We start from the raw sequence: 16781 nt of genomic DNA on the forward strand, positions 1-16781 counted from the left end.
TCAAGATCTTAAAAAAAATGGCATTGCTATTTTTTTGAATAGCCAACACAAAAATAAGGATCTAGAATGACACAGATTCTTTCCCAATTTGTTTTGATTGGGATAAGCCAACATTAAACTGTGTCCCTTATCAGTTCAGTGAGGGACACTGTGTCCAAATTAGGGACGATTCCTATTCCTTAGTTCAGGTCGAGACCCAAAAGAGAGATTAGACGTTTGCCCGGGGACCCAAACCAGTGGAAATCTACAAGCACACAACGTGTCACAAGCTTGTAGATCAGCTAATTTCACTACCTACTTATTTTTAATTATCTTAGATTTTAGATTAGATTTGTTTTAAAATGTGTACTTTGTTTTTTTTTAAATACAAATACTGTGCGGGGGCTCTTTGTTTTTCAAAGATACCCTTTTTAATATACCGGGTATTCTCTATTGCCCTACGCACCTGTCACTAGCCTTTTGATGTGTGCATCGGCCTTTTGCTATAAGCTTTTTTTTATGAAAAAATTATCAAAAAATAATAATCATTTGAAATATATATATGACATTACAAATGGTACATAAGAGTACATAAGAGTAAAACTTATTTTAGTTTGGCTTCCTTACAGACAATGCAGCAGCATATATGGATAGCATAACATTCAAACAACAAAACACAGCAAGCACAGCAAACAAAGCGATAGAATAAGAGTGCAAGACAGAGCATTCAAAGAGTAAAAATAAAATAAAATAGTAACATATGTACTGTACATGTGCATGTTTTCCCTGTAGTAGCAAAACTTAGGTAAACTTTATGTGAACAGCTTCAGTTATATGTTCCATATATTCAACACAATTTAGTTTTAACCCATTTCGGTGTTTTAAGTATTCTGTTCTACTTTAGCTATTGGAATAAACGGAAAGGAGCGCACACCAGAGGTGGCGAGGTGCTGACCACAGGATAAAACTTTGACATAAGAAAAGAGGCCGCACAGCTCGTAGTCACGATGCTATAAACCTTTTAATAAACCAACGTTTCGGCAAGCAGGTTGCCTTCTTCAGGGTATACTTTAGCTATTGAAAAATAGCAGATCTACAAGCTCGTAGCGCGGCACTCGGTGCCGCACTATGAGCTTGTAGATCTGCTATTTTTTAAAGACTGTGAACATGTGACTCAAATCTTTGCTTCTGGGGGGGTTCCTGCCTGGAACAACATATTTTCAGATGGGGGTTGGCGGCGAAATACATATACTTTTGGGGGTCCTTGACATGAAAATGTTTGAGAACGACTGACATAGAAACATGAGGTTTATCAGAAAACTGTCAGGATTTAGAAGACATTTGTAGAATTGGTCTAAATGGGTTAAGAGGGTGCAATTGTTTGGGTCCACTGTTTGGGTGCTGTTATGGTCAGCCAGTCCAGACCATAATAATCCCATTAGCGTTAATTAGGTGTGCTGACCGGCTGCATCTAACACAGTAACACAGCTTAACACAGTCACTCAGCGTCTGGAATTATAGGCTCTTAAATCCACGCATTAGGCAGGAAAATCCTCAGTCTTAATTTGACTCCGTTATGGTCCATTTGGTTCCATTCCGTACCCTCTCTCTCTCAGAGTTCCTGTGAATTAATACCAAGCCTGCTAAATGGAATTATGCTAAGTGGAAATGGAATGAAGTTGTTAACCACTTAATAACCCTCTGTTCCGAGTAAAACTAACCTGAGTTGCAAATTGTACTTTAGTTCAGTGGTTTTCAACCATTTTGCAACCAGGGCCCACAATTTATTCTGTATTTTAGCCACGGACCACCATTTGATGAGGTTTAGTTTCTCAGAACCAAAACTAAAGATTTGTTTTTGTCCACAATTTCATGCTGTATTTAGTAGATATAACGGGGAAATGTTGATAAAAATAACAATTCTGCTACATTTTCTAATTGTGTGGATTCTTGAAAATTAAGTAATTCAGAGCGTAAAATGAAAGGTTTCATTTTACACTCCCAAGAGTTAAAGATAAACCACTGCTTTAGTTGGAGTAATTCTCTCTGCGTGCAGCCGTGCACTCACTGTACACCGAATGTCTTCGGAAAATAGCAGATCTACAAGCTCACAGCGGTGTTACTATACAAGCTAATGTTAAATGGAACAAATAAACGGCAACAAAATTAATTATCAAGTACAAATGGACCCATACAGGACCAAATGCTCTCAGAGTTATACTTTAAATTATGTACGTTTTTTACTGTTTTGCATCTTTCCATTTCTTGTTGTACCGCAAATGCAGATGTTTTGGTCCAATTTAGTCAGATTTTGTATTTGAAGATTTGTGGTGGAATTTTACGCCCCTTGACTGGTTTTGATGTGAATATGTCAGGTTCAGTGATTACTGTAAAGGTGGTTGCAGACTGGACGCGTTTTTCGGAAAACCGATGGAGAAACGCAGCTAAAAATCTGAAACGTGCTCGGTGTGTGGGGACCTTTAGGCAGTGGTTTTCAACAATTTTCATATCGAGGCCCATTATTTATTTGGAATTTGAGCCACAGACCATTGATGACATTTATTTAGCCTCTCAGTTACCCAAAACAAAGAATATTTTCTTTATTTTCACAGATTCTTTCTGAATATTTTCAAGTTCATTATGCTTCATATACACCTGGTCGTGAATTTCCTTTGTGAATCTGGCCCTATGTGGGGTTTTTTCGTATGTTTTTTTTGTGGCTTTCGCCTTTATTATATATTTTTTATGGAGGGACAGACAGTAGGCTGAGATTACCAGCCACTACCAGCCCTATGTGTTTTTTACTTGTTTATCATAATAACAAAGCCGGTGAGTGTGAATGTACAGTTGTGTTTTCGTCAGGTTAGCGCTGTGTTCAATGTGTATACATGGGGACACACGCTGCCAAAGTACATATTATAGGGGCGTGTGCGTGTGTGTGTGTGATATGGGGGGTGTTTTGCACTTAGATGAGTTTAGTCCCATTTGATTTGACTGCTGAGGAGACAACTATGGAAGGTTGTCAAGGACAGCCTGGGGGGGAGGTGTGTGTGTGTGTGTGTGTGTGTGTGTGTGTGTGTGTTACTGATCTCATTTCACCGTCACAGCTGTGTGTGCGTGATCTCATTTCACCGTCACAGCTGTGTGTGCGTGATCTCATTTCACTGTCACAGCGGTGTGTGTGTGTGTGTGTGTGTACGTACGTGCGTGAGTGCCCGTGAACTCATTATTTCCCCGTCACAGCAGGCTGACTGAGCTGGTCAAGGAGCAGGAGGTCAAGGAGGTCAGGGTCAACAGTCATCATGACTGGCAGTCTGGCACAGTAGGAAAGCTGAGAGACAGACAGTGTATAGGAGAGATAGACAGTATGAAAGCTGAGAGACAGAGAGTGTATAGGAGAGATAGACAGTATGAAAGCTGAGAGACAGACAGTGTATAGGAGAGATAGACAGACAGTGTATAGGAGAGAAAGACAGCATGAAAGCTGAGAGACAGACAGTGTAGGAGAGTCAGTACAACAGCTGAGAGGGAGACAGCATTGGAGAGACAGACAGTAGGAAAGCTGAGATGGAGACCGTAGGAGACTGACAGTAGGAAAGCTGAGATAGAGACCGTAGGAGACTGACAGTAGGAAAGCTCAGATAGAGACCGTAGGAGACTGACAGTAGGAAAGCTAAGATAGAGACCGTATAGGAGACTGACAGTAGGAAAGCTGAGATAGAGACCGTATAGGAGACTGACAGTAGGAAAGCTAAGATAGAGACCGTATAGGAGACTGACAGTAGGAAAGCTGAGATAGAGACCGTATAGGAGACTGACAGTAGGAAAGCTAAGATAGAGACTGTATAGGAGACAGACAGTAGGAAAGCTGAGATGGAGACAGTGCTATTCTGATTAAAAACACCTGGTGCCCTGAGCTTATTTCCATGCTAAACCTGGACTACATTGATGCTGTCACACAATCACTCATGACATTTTTTTGTTGACGATTGTCATACAAATGTTCTTGTTACTATTCGTCGTATTGGTGGAGAACACACAGACAGAGGGCTTGCATGGTTAAAATAACTCAGAGGTGTTGCAAGCAGAAGTGCTCTCCCGCAACCTTTGACCCAGTCTGTCCACTCGCTGAAGAAAGCAGAGCTGTGCTCAGCAAGGCAAGGCACTGTTATTTTGTCCAGCTCATCTAAACAACAGGGTTTGACATAGAACTGTACACCATAAGCTTGGCCAGCGGGCTCCAGCGGGCTCCAGGCCCACAACAGTAGTATTCTGAAATCAATGATACGCTGACTCCGACTTGTGCTGCGGATAGGATACAATGTCAGGTTCAGGTTCACACATACTGAAGATGAATGCATAGAAAGACACTGTTACAGTCAAGATGAATGCATAGAAAGACACTGTTACAGTCAAGATGAATGCATAGAAAGACGCTGTTACAGTAGTCAAGTCTACTGAAGATGAAGTTTTTCTAGATCCTGCAGTGCTGAGACAAAGTCCTTTTTAAAGCAATTTAAGTTAAGTTGTATGAAATACTTGCCATTAATACAGTGGTTGCAACTGTATTAAGTGATTGCCTGGTTGCCGTGGTTGGAGTTCTGCTCTGGTTTTGGTGAATATTAAGTAGTTCCGTTCATTTTGTGGGGGGCACAGGGGGTCATGCAAGTAAATTAATCCACAAAACTAGCATGTTGTTGACCTATTTCTAAATATTAGCTCAACTTTTGTTCAACTTTGACCCCAATATCATAAGGAACTATTATTTGGGGTGTAGTGATATGGACACCAAAAACATAGTTCTGTGTGATATACTGTAGGGGTAAAAAAATTACGAAAGTTGCACTTTATGGTAGAAATAGATCAACAATTGAAATGACGCTAGTTTTGTGGATTAATTTACTTTTAATGCGTGGCCCACAAAATGAACGGAACTGCTTAATATTCACCAAAACCAGAGCAGAACTCCAACCACGGGACTTGGGCAATCAATTAATACAGTTGCAACCAATATATTAATGGCAAGTATTTCATACAGCTTAAGTAAAAAAAAAATCTGAACTATCCCTTTAACCTGTGCTGTATTTGCTGATGTGACAGTATGCTGACTTTCTGATCGTGTTAATGCGGCTGTTTAAATGTAGGTCTGAGTCCATGACTACGCCAAGGGCTCTCGCGTGGCCAGACTGCTTTCCACAATTTTCAAATGTTTCTTCCGGTCATACAGTCTGCCTCTGGAGCATGGAAGCTCTGATCATGAGCAAGCCATAAAGTGGAAGTGAAGCTTCCTCCCCACTCACATCTAAGCATATATAGCTTGCTGCTTTAGCAGAAATGTGTAAAAAGAAAGGAAAGATATTTCAAAATATATTTTCGTGAAAGGGAAAGCTAGCTTCCTTGCACAGATTTAGAGAGGTGAAGTTCCCGTCAGACTATAATAGCATTCAGAGATTGTGGATTAGTCGCCTGGCTACGCGAGAGTGGTTTAGCAGCCTGCTGTGAGCAGACAGTTTTGACTCTGGTCAGTCGGTACTGCGGTCACGGCATTGCGGTCAATTGACTGCATAGCCAAGCCCCTCCCCAAACTGCAATGGTCCAACAATCACAGCTAAGCATAACATGGGTTAGAGTTAGACAAACGGTAACACTTTAGAATAACTATCCGTTATAACTAGTTAATAGATCATTCATAAACTGTTATTTAATGAGTTATTAATGAGTTGTTAAGCATTTGATAATAGTTAGTTAACTTAACTTAACTAACTATTATCAAATGCTTAACAACTCATTAATAACTCATTAAATAATAGTTTATGAATGATCTATTAACTAGTTATAACAGATAGTTATTCTAAAGTGTTACCCATTGGGGTAAAATAGAAATGTCACACACATATTTTTCCAGTGCATATGGCAGGCCTTGTTGACGGATTTGGAAGAGATTTTGAAAGGTCTGGTTCCAAAAATGAACCAGTATTTAATGTGTAAAATCCATGATATTTATATTGGAATGAATGAGCCTGGCTGTAAAGTGTCCAAGTGGGAGAGCTTAGTTAAAGGTGAATTTTAGCAGTGTTTTCTTTTTTTTTACCAATATTCTAACGGTTTGTAAACAGACAGACACATGCTGCTGCTGTATGCCAGTGACTGAACACACGCTCGCTCACGGTGTGTCTGAACACACACACACACACACACACACACACACACACACACACACACACACACACATGAATGGCAAGAGAGTTGGTCTACTCTACATTGACTTCACGTTTGTTTTCAGCTCTGTTGCGTGCCAGATGGGAGGTGTTTGCTAGTCTGGGTTGGCTCAGTCCAACACCCCTCAATGGTGTCATTAAACTTAATTTGTTTAGCGTGAGACTAAGATCTTACGTAAAGATCTTAAGATATAGATCTTAGTTTACTTTCTTTTTAAATTGTGACAGGCCTACCCAAATCTACATTCACTCACTGTGAGAACAATGTCTCAGCTACTGTACTGTACTGTACTGTACTGTACTGTACTGTACTGTACTGTACTGTACTGTACTGTACTGTACTGTACTGTACTGTACTGTACTGTACTGTACTGTACTGTACTGTACATGTGGTGTGCTCGTAGATGGATGGCAGGACAGCTTCAGTCGCCACAACGTAGAAATATTCCCACCCTTGGAGAAGATCAAACAAAAACATCTTTGTGTGTGTGTGTGAGTGAGTGAGTGTTGTGTGTGTGTGTGTGTGTGTGTGTGTGTGTGTGTGTGTGTGTGTGTGTGTGTGTGTGTGTGCGCGTGTGTGTGCGCGTGCGCGAGCGACACACAGCAGGCTGCGTCACATGCTGAGTCAGTCCATAGTTATCAGTCACAACACGGTTCTTCAGTCTCTTTGTCCTGCGGTGTGTCAGCGCGGCCGTTAACACCACCGAACAATAACTACACAGTCAGAGAGAGTCCACGCAGAGGTCAGTGAAGTCACCAAAAACCCTCGCACAGTATTTGACCCATTTAGACCTGAGGTCGATTCTAAAAATCAAAGAAAAGGCTTCTAAATCTGTTTTCTGAAAAAAACCCTATGTTTCTATGTCTGTCAGTGGTGCTCAGCCTTTGTCATGTCAAGGACCCCCCAGAATGATCTGTATTTGGCTGTAGACCCGTCCCCATCTGAAAATATGAAGGACTCGCCTTCTCCCAGATGACTTTGCTAGTCTGAGTTGGCTCTGGGTGGAAGACAAGAGTCCAACACCCCTCAATGGGTCGTCTGGTCTTCAAGATGCTCAGAGGATCAGTGCCCAGACAACCTGTCAAACTACTTCTCTAGAGCGAGTGATGTCCGATTGATTTGTTACCACAAAATCCGGCACGAACATGGTTAACAATCTAGTTAATAAATTAATCAATAAATAACTCATGTTTAACCACATTGTGTCCATATGCTGGGGCAAACATTTGGCAAAACTAGCCGATCTACAAGCTCACGACGTCTTGGCATTGTAGATTGTAGATGCTAATTTCCTGCGTAGAGATTTGGTGCAGAGAGAAGATAGCAGAGGGTCCCTAGTATAGAGCCCGTCAACTCTCCAGTCAACTAAGTATAATGCGGGGTTAAAGAAGTTCTCGGATGTTGTGTGCTTGTTTTGGTTCCTCTCTTCTCCTTAACCAGATGGCTGATGAAGAAGGAAAATGAGGTTAGAAATAAAGTGGCACTGCTGACCAAAGTCAATTTGCCTTAAAAAAAAAGATGAACTGTGCTCCCAGACAAACAGTTTAAATTGTTAAGTAAAGTGATCTGAATGAAGTGGACTCTGATACATGCGGCTGAAAGCCAACCTCTCCCATCAGGGAAGGCTTGTGCTATAGAGGGTATGCACGTGACATCATACCCGCGCTATGACTCATGAAAAGTCGTGAAAATGGGGTGCAAATCTTTTAATATATATTCTTTCAGAGTGAACGTTTTTAACTCAAATCTTTGCTTCTGGGGGGGTCCCTGGAACTACATATTTTCAGATGGGGGTCGGCAGCCAATTTCATAAGATTTCTGAGGTTCCTTGACATGAAAAGGTTTGAGAACCACTGACATAGAAACATAGGTTTCAGAAAACTTTTAGGATTTAGAAGACATTTTTGCAGAATCGTCCTCAGGTCTAAATGGGTTAGTTGAGAACTGCCCTAATCTGTCTGTCTGTAATGGTGACATTAATATTACGCCTCATTATTGTATTGCTTTGCTTTGGTGCTGATTATGGCCTTAACTTTCACCGGTAGCCTCGCCTGTAACACATTTCCACATAATGTATGCCCGGGCCACACGGTATGTAAATACAGACCACGATGTCCATCCCGGGTCTGTGTCTTATTATCACGTCCTCTTTCAGTTCCACTTCCACAAAACACAGCTGCATTTTCTTTTCCACGTTGTATTTTTATACGTGCGAGACTGCGAGTGCAACCACAGCAGTGCCAAACGTCCCTGAGCTTCTTTTCACAGACTGAACAGCAAGGAACAGCAGCAAGAGTCCAGTCAGCACAACTCTTATACTGTGTGTGTGTGTGTGTGTGTGTGTGTGTGTGTGTGTGTGTGTGTGTCACAGTCAGCACAATAAAAAGGCACAAGGCACAAGGTACAAAGGCAGTGTTGTTTTTGGCAGCAAATTTGTTAGTGTTTGTGGCAGCAAATGTTTTAGTCTAGTGTATTTTGGCGGGCCTTGATGCCGTCATAATGACAGATTTCTCACTTGCTGAAAATAGCCAGTCTACAAGCTCACGCGTTGTGAGCTTGTAGACCGGCTATTTTCAGCATGCAAACCAAGTGTAAGCTGACTTAGGGCCGATTCATACTCCTATTTTATCACTGTTTCGGCGAAATGATTTCGGCTCGTCAGACATTTTCAGTAGCACCGAAGAGCCGACTTTAGGACGGTACCCGCCCCCCCAAACCTCAAATGACGTCAAATTGTAGGCTCTACAGCGCCGAACCGACTTTTATTCGGCTCTAAAATAGGAGTATGAATCGGCCCTTATACTGGATCTCTTGTCCACTAGTCCCTTCCTTCCTAACATTTTAGACTAGTTTTTATTTGTTTTATGAAATTGTCAATATATTTTGTCATAGTTTTAGTCGACAAAATCAGCACTGTACAAAGGTCACACTGCTCAGTGAGAACCTGCAGAACCAGGCCGTTCTAGTGCTAGTGCTCGTGGGGTCGCTGGCTGACTGACCGCTGGCTGACTGACCGCTGGCTGGCTGACCGCTGGCTGGCTGACTGACCGCTGGCTGACTGACTGCTGGCTGACTGACCGCTGGCTTACTGACGGCTGACTGACTGACTGACCGCTGGCTGACTGACGGCTGGCTGATTGACTGCTGGCTGACTGACCGCTGGCTGGCTGACTGACTGCTGGCTGACTGACCGCTGGCTGACTGACTGCTGGCTGACTGACTGCTGGCTGACTGACTGCGTCCACAAACAAAGTCAATCACCTCGTTCAGTGACTGCTGTGACTCTGAACATGTGACATCTGAACATGTGTGTGACATCTGAACATGTGACATCTGAACATGTGTGGGGACCTAAGAAAGTAAAGTGACAAATCACACTGACTGCTACTCTGCCAGGTATTACAGGACCAGTCCACTTCACCAGTTTTCAAACTACCGGTATCTTCATATAATTGTTCCTCACTAATGTTCATGATAAAATACCACATTTTTTTCCTACTCGGTCTGTGTCCCATAGGAGAGCAGACCACCAGTGACATCATCGTTAGGCAGATTGTTATCGCGAGAACGCTGGATTCCATTATCGCATTGAAAAATAGCAGATCTACAAGCTGTGGACCTGTTCTACAAATGTCTTCTAATTCCTGACAGTTTTCTGAACAAACTATGTTTCTGTGTCAGTGGTTGTTCCAGGGATCTACGAACTTGTAGATCTGCTATTTTTGAAAAATCGTGAAAATGTGGCGCAAACCTTTGAATATATATTCTTTCAGAGCGAACATTTTTAACTCAGATCTTTGCTTCTTGGGGGTCACTGGAACAACATATTTTCAGATGGGGGTCGGCGGCCAATTACATATGTATTTGGGGGTACTTGACATGAAATAGTTTGAGAACCACTGACACAGAAACATGGGTATACACGCATATAAACCTGAGAACCACTGACACAGAAACATGGGTATACACGCATATAAACCTGAGAACCACTGACACAGAAACATGGGTATACACGCGTGATGCATATAAACCTCGTATCGTATTCACAAAACTTTCCAGGATTCAGAAGTGTTTACAGCTCAACAACAGCTTCATGTGCTTTCATCAGAGCACAGGCTAATTCTACAGGCTAATGCCAAGCAACTCCACTGATGCTAACCGTGTGTGTGTGTGTGTGTGTGTGTGTGTGTGTGTGTGCGACGTGTGTGCGTGCGTAAGGTGAGTGCTCAGTGCTACAGTATCCCTTCTCTCTTACAGTTGTTTGCATTATTTATAGTGTCTGCGTCCCTCAGATAACCTTGTAAAATGTGTGTGTGTGTGTGCGTTGCGTGCACTTGTATTACAAGTAGAGTACAATTAGAGAAATGCACTTTGCGAGAAGGAGCATTTCCCCGGCCCTCAGCAGTTCCATGGTTAAAAGGAGGTCAGGTTTAGGGGTTATGGCTAGATAATTACTTAAAGGTATTTAGGGGTAAAAGAGGCACCCTAATGAAGGCATTGTTGTTGCCGCAAAACACGAACACGTAGGTTTATTTTTTATTCTTACCATGCAGACTATTAAAGTATTTTAATAGTGCATAATGGTTTCCTCCCTCTTCTGTGTTAACTCTTTCAGGGCTTTAGATTAATACAGTATATCCATTATAGGCTGCCAGGATTGTTTTATTACCTTTGGAGATTACGCCAAAGTATTTGTGCCTTTTGAACCATGAAAATCCGCCTGAAAATAGTTCCATGGCTTGGAACTATTTTCCAGCGAGGGCTGCTAGAGTGCAGTTAAAACTATACCATTCACTTGCATTCAAATGAACTCATTTTCCCAGAAGCCCTTGCAGCCCAGATTGCAGCCCAGAGCACGGGTCGATTTCCGGTTTCATCGTCATCATAACGTGATGGTCTCGTCACCAGGTCCGCGACAAATCCGCGGGTATAGCGTATTAAGCAGCATCAAAACATGGATAAATAGCGTGTAAAACGGGTTATGCAGCTAAACTGTATGGGTTTATTGTTTGGAGTTGAGCCTGGTATATACCGGTAATTTATTATTACTCTAGTTGCACTCCGGTGACACACACTGTGCGTGCGTGCTTGGCTGCGTACTTGGCTGCGTGTGTGGCTGCGTGCTTGCCTGCGTGCTTGCGTGCACACTTACAGAACAGGTCCTCATGTAATTGACTATACCGGTAGGTCGAGCTCGAGCACCTGTGGTCAGTGGTGTAAAGTAATTCACTCAAACTTAACGTCTATTGCCGTGTTTTGATCTGCCTGTTGTCTCTCCTATGGTAACAACATCAAATACACCATGGAATTGTGGACAACGTCTTGTCCAACAATAACAACATGTTCTTTAGTTTTTGGTCTCATCAGATGGTGGTCCGTGCCAAATGATGGGCCTTGATGTGAAAAAGGTTGAAAACCCCTGGTTTAGGCTGATGCTAGGTTCTTGATCTACCTGTGAATACTAGTACTAGATCAGGGGTTCTCAAAAAATGTTGTCATCTATGATGACTAAAACTAAGACTAAATATCAGTTTAGTCGTCAATTAAAAAGTGGACTAAAATGTTATAGGAAGGGACTAGTGGACAAGAGATCCAGTATAAGTAAAAGACACAAGTCATTTTACACTTGGTTGCATGCTGAAAATAGCCGATCTACAAGTTGTAGATCGGCTATTTTCAGCAAGTATAAAATCAGCCATTTCGACGGCATCAAGGTGATTTTAGTCGACTAAATCACCTGTAGATTTTGTCGACTAAAATCTTATGATATTTAGTTGTCTAAAACTAGACTAACACTAAAACATTCCGGGTGACTAAAACTAAGTGAAAACTATTCAAGAGACTGACTAAAACTAAAATGCCAATGCAGCCATGCTGCCAAAAACAACACTGCTTGTGACAAATTGTACATAAATCTCCTCTCCTATTTTCAAAAGCAAGCATTTCAATATTTGGCCTCTTAAACCTGTTGAATTCTTGGTAATGATGACACTGATATAGCTTTGTTTATATAAAAGGTCTTTCTTTCTTGCTCTCTCTCTCTCTCTGTGTGTGTGTGTGTGTGTGTGTGTGTGTGTGTGTGTGTGTGTGTGTGTGTGTGTGTGTGTGTGTGTGTGTGTGTGTGTGTGTGTGTGTGTGTGTGTTCAGGCTGTCCATGGCGGGGCGGTTTAAGCGGCTCTTCCTGTGGTTGTTGGGTATTTACTTGGCGATCCCCTTCATCGTTAAACTGTGCCCGTCCATACAGGCCAAGCTGGTCTTCTTAAACTTTGGTGAGTATGTTTCAATCAATCAATCAATCTTTATTTGTCACATACATATCACAAAAAGTAGTATCTTTAAAATGCAGTGAAATGTACGTAGTTCAGCCCCACAGAAGTGAGCAGTAAAACAGGACAAGAGGACTACAACTAAAAATAAATCATTTAAAACACTTCCAACCCTAAAAATAGCAAGACTATAATAAATTATTAAGTTAGACTACAAATAAATAATGTCCATAGAGGTATTAATGTCACGTCCATGTGAAGGGAGAGGGGGGTGCACTTGCACTCAACTGCCCCTCTCCACGCTCAAGTGCGTGGGGGGGGTGACCTGATCCCTGTCGTCTCCCAAGGTCCATGTCATCATTTAAAATCCTAATGGCCTGGGGTAAAAAACTTTCCTCAGTCTTTCCAGGACAGCCTTGTGTATCCTGTATCTTCTCCCGGGCCTCAGCAGCTCAAACAGACCATGAGCCAGGTGGGTATACTGTCCTCCATGATCCACTTGGTCTTTGTTCTGCAGCACTTGGTGTAGATCTCCTGTGATCCTCCCCGCCATCCTGACGACCCTCTGCAGGGCTTTCTGGTCTCGCACCGTACAGTTCCCATACCACGCTGTGATGTTTCCTGACAGGACGCTCTCTATAGTGCATATTAAACACTCCCGCTGCACAGGGTTTCATATATGAATACTACAGGGAGTTCTGCAGGCGCCGGCCATGAAGAATACTGCTTGAGGGAAAGGGAAGTCGTTGTCTTAACCCAGACATGACTCAGACATGAGGACAATTCTACAAATGAACTAAACCAGTAGTTCTAAAACCTTTTTGTGCTGAGGAGGACCCCGAAATTGATGGTCGCGGACCCCCATCTGAGAATGTTTTGTGCCAGGGGACAGAAATTAATCAATTTAACTTAACAGTTAATATAGTGTTATTCTATTCTAGTCAACATAATAATTTTACTCAATGTGCGTGCATGTGCGTGTGCACAGTGAGGATGCCCTACTTCATTGACCTGAAGAGGCCCCAGGACCAGGGGTTGAACCACACCTCTAACTTCTACCTGGAACCAGAGTACACCGTGAAGATAGGAGTGTGGTAAGATACTCTCTCTCTCTCTCTCTCTGTCTCTGTGTACTGTATCTCTGTGTGTGTGTGTGTGTGTGTGTCTCTCTCTCTCTCTCTCGCTCTCTCTTTCTCTCTCTCTCTCTCTCTCTCTCTCTCTCTCTCTCTCTCTCTCTCTCTCTCTCTCAATTCAATTCAAGTGGAACAAGACAATCAAAATAAAACAATGTATTTACAAATAAATATTGGATAATCTCTCTCTCTATATATCTCTCTCTCTCTGTCACACACACACACACACACACACACACACACACACACACACACACACACACACACACGATCTGCTACTTTAAACTACATTTTATGATTAACTTATGCTGTGTGTGTGTGTGTGTGTGTGTGTGTGTGCGTGTGTGCATGCAGGCACACAGTTCCAGCAGCGATGTGGAAAGAGGCTCAGGGTAAAGACCAGCTGTGGTTCGAGTCCACTCTGAAATCACACCATCCCATAATACTCTATCTCCATGGAAACGCAGGCACCAGGTACACCAGCTCTTATGTCTTGTATCAAATTACAATATTTACAAAACACACACATGCGTAGAACTCGGTGTGTGTGTGTGTGTGTGTGTGTGTGTGTGTGTGTGTGTGTGTGTGTGTGTGGTGTGTGTGTGTGTGTGTGTGTGTGTGTGTGTGCGCACCACATTGGGATACAAACCTGTCCTACTTGTCTCTACAGGGGTGGAGATCACAGAGTGCAACTGTACAAGGTAAACACATGCACACATACGCTCACACACGCACGCACATACACACACGCACACACGTGTGCATGCGGCCGTGCGCACACACACAGACACACAATCCTCCAGCGACGTCATCTGAATGCATCACCTATCCCACTCTGTCCGATGGAAACCCTGTAAGTCTTAACCATAGACTGTAAAAAATATGGACAAAGCGTTCTCCGGGTCTAACATGAACGTAAAATGAAGCCTGTCAGTCCTTGTATTGTAAGTCGCCATCTTTCTAGATCCGTTTTGGCCCAGCTGGCCATTGGCTGGCCCAGACAACGAGGCGGGACTTCCCCCCCTTCTTCTCCATTGGTTTTTATTTTGACTCGAGTGGGAGGGGAATCCCGATCATAGACTGTAACGGTAGCCACGCCCCTCAGAACATACACGACTTTATGGTCATTTTTTTAATAAAGCAGAAAGTATTCATGACCATGTTTATTAAGGTAATACAGTCTAGGTGAAGTTGGGCCCAAATACATGGACTTCTATGGGGCTATGGGTTTTTCTGGGTCCAATGACAGCGCCACAACAGGCCATTATATGAACTTTCAGGAAATCCCGATTTCCATAGTGGCTTCACAAAATATCTGTCTGACTGCCCCCCTGGTCTTAACACATTGTGTGCTGGGGTATTCTGTGAGGCTGAGCTTGGTGATGCTAGGGACTTTACATTGAAGGAAAAAAAGATTTCGGGGCCCACAGCAAAATGTTCTCTTATAGCGAGAATCACACCGCATACATCAAAAGAAAGCTTAACTTGTCCACTTCAACTTTTTTTGATTTGTTTTTTTTATTTTACCATCTTCCATTCTGGAGATATTGACCTTTTTCTAACACCTGCTTTTGCCTGAACTCTGCTCGCTTGAAAAAACAGCAGAGATATGGAAGGTTGAAGTTGACAGACATTGACAGACAGATATAAAAATGAACACAAATAATATCATATACATACTACACACTGAATGAAAGCCCTGAATGTCTACTTTTAGGGGGAAAACAATACACACCAACACAACAATACACCCCTGTGAAGTGAGCACTGCACACTTCACAGGGGTGTGATTTTTATTATTACAGTATTAGTTTTTTTCTTATGAAAGTGTTTGTCTGTCTGTCTGTCTGTCTGTCTGTCTGTCTCTCTCTCAGGTGCTCAGTTCACTAGGCTACCACGTGGTGACATTTGATTACAGAGGTAGGTGGATGTTTCTGCAGTGTTTTGCACGGCTTGTTTTTGATCATTTTTTACTCTCTGGGAGTGCAGTTCAATCTAATACGACGTTATCGCTTCAATCACAGTTATCCGGCTTTTCTCTCCATGACCATTTATTTAATTTTGATAGTTAAAAAAAAAACGAATTGCAGATGCTTCCCCTCTTCTTGACGGTGTGTGTGCATGTGCGTGTGTGTGTGGGTGTGTGTGTGTGTGTGGGTGCGCTTGCAGGTTGGGGGGACTCTGACGGCAGTCCTTCAGAGCAATTGATGACGTCAGACGCTCTGTTCCTCTACCTCTGGCTCAGAGAGCAGACTGGGAACAAACCAGTGTACGTCTGGGGGCACTCGCTGGGGACGGGGTACGTGCACGCACACACACACACACACACACACACACACACACACACACACACACACACACACACACACACGCACACTGACATGATGATGGCAACATTATACAACAGGTTGTTTCGAGGAAGCAATCTGATTGGTTGAAACAGCCTTCTAGCCGTGGTTCAAATGAGCACCACTCCACACCTAATCAAAACAAAGAATTCAGCTGCTTTGTTCTCCCAGAGCGCAGCAAACTCGGTGGCTAAGCTAGCTAGTTTCTTGGGACATTTGTGGTCGTAGTGACTACATCTGTCATAAAGAGAAACATGTTTTTTCAGCGATTTTCTTAGTTTTAAGGGTAACTGGTGTATAATTGCAATATTACACTCGAGGGGGTGGTTTAACGTCATTAATGCACTTCTGTGTTGCTTTCGGAACTCGCCCTGCTCGTTCCTGCAGCATCGCAGGCGTGCATTAATGACGTTAAACCACCCCCTCTCGTGTAATATTGCTTCATTCTGATGCATGCGTGCGTGCGTGCGCACACACACACACACACACACACACACACACACACACACACACACACACACACACACACTGACATGATGATAGCAACATTCTGATGAGATGCGAGAGTGTGGTCTAGCAGTGGTTGTCAAAGTGGGTGCCGTGTGGCACTCTAGTGTGCAGTGACAGGGGTCCTGCTAGGGGTGTCTCAGAATACTTTGATAACATTTTGAATTCATCAATATCACTTCAGTTTGACCACTTAAACCAGGGCTACCAGTAGATCACAAAGGCTGTGCAGGTATACCACATGACATGTAGGCCTCGGTCCCAGCCTTACTCATCTGCAAAGAGAAAAGCCACAACCAAAGACAGAGAGCCTTATATACTCTATGTTT

At 42.9% G+C, this 16781-nt stretch overlaps 1 protein-coding gene across 2 annotated transcripts in view; it reads left to right on the forward strand.

Moving 5' to 3' along the window:
- The window catches only part of LOC308327985 (lysophosphatidylserine lipase ABHD12-like), a 30394-nt gene that overhangs the window by 4359 nt on the left and 9254 nt on the right, over window positions 1–16781 (forward strand). For both annotated transcript variants that reach the window (XM_080781650.1, XM_080781651.1), the window contains 6 exons: window positions 12346–12467; window positions 13453–13558; window positions 13952–14071; window positions 14268–14298; window positions 15472–15517; window positions 15767–15896. In XM_080781650.1, coding sequence (XP_080637776.1) covers window positions 12346–12467; window positions 13453–13558; window positions 13952–14071; window positions 14268–14298; window positions 15472–15517; window positions 15767–15896 — 555 coding nt within the window. The remainder of the gene's footprint in view (window positions 1–12345; window positions 12468–13452; window positions 13559–13951; window positions 14072–14267; window positions 14299–15471; window positions 15518–15766; window positions 15897–16781) is intronic.

This window comes from Protomyctophum bolini, assembly GCF_963924005.1.
Source record: "Protomyctophum bolini genome assembly, chromosome: 14".
Lineage (NCBI taxonomy): Eukaryota > Metazoa > Chordata > Actinopteri > Myctophiformes > Myctophidae > Protomyctophum > Protomyctophum bolini.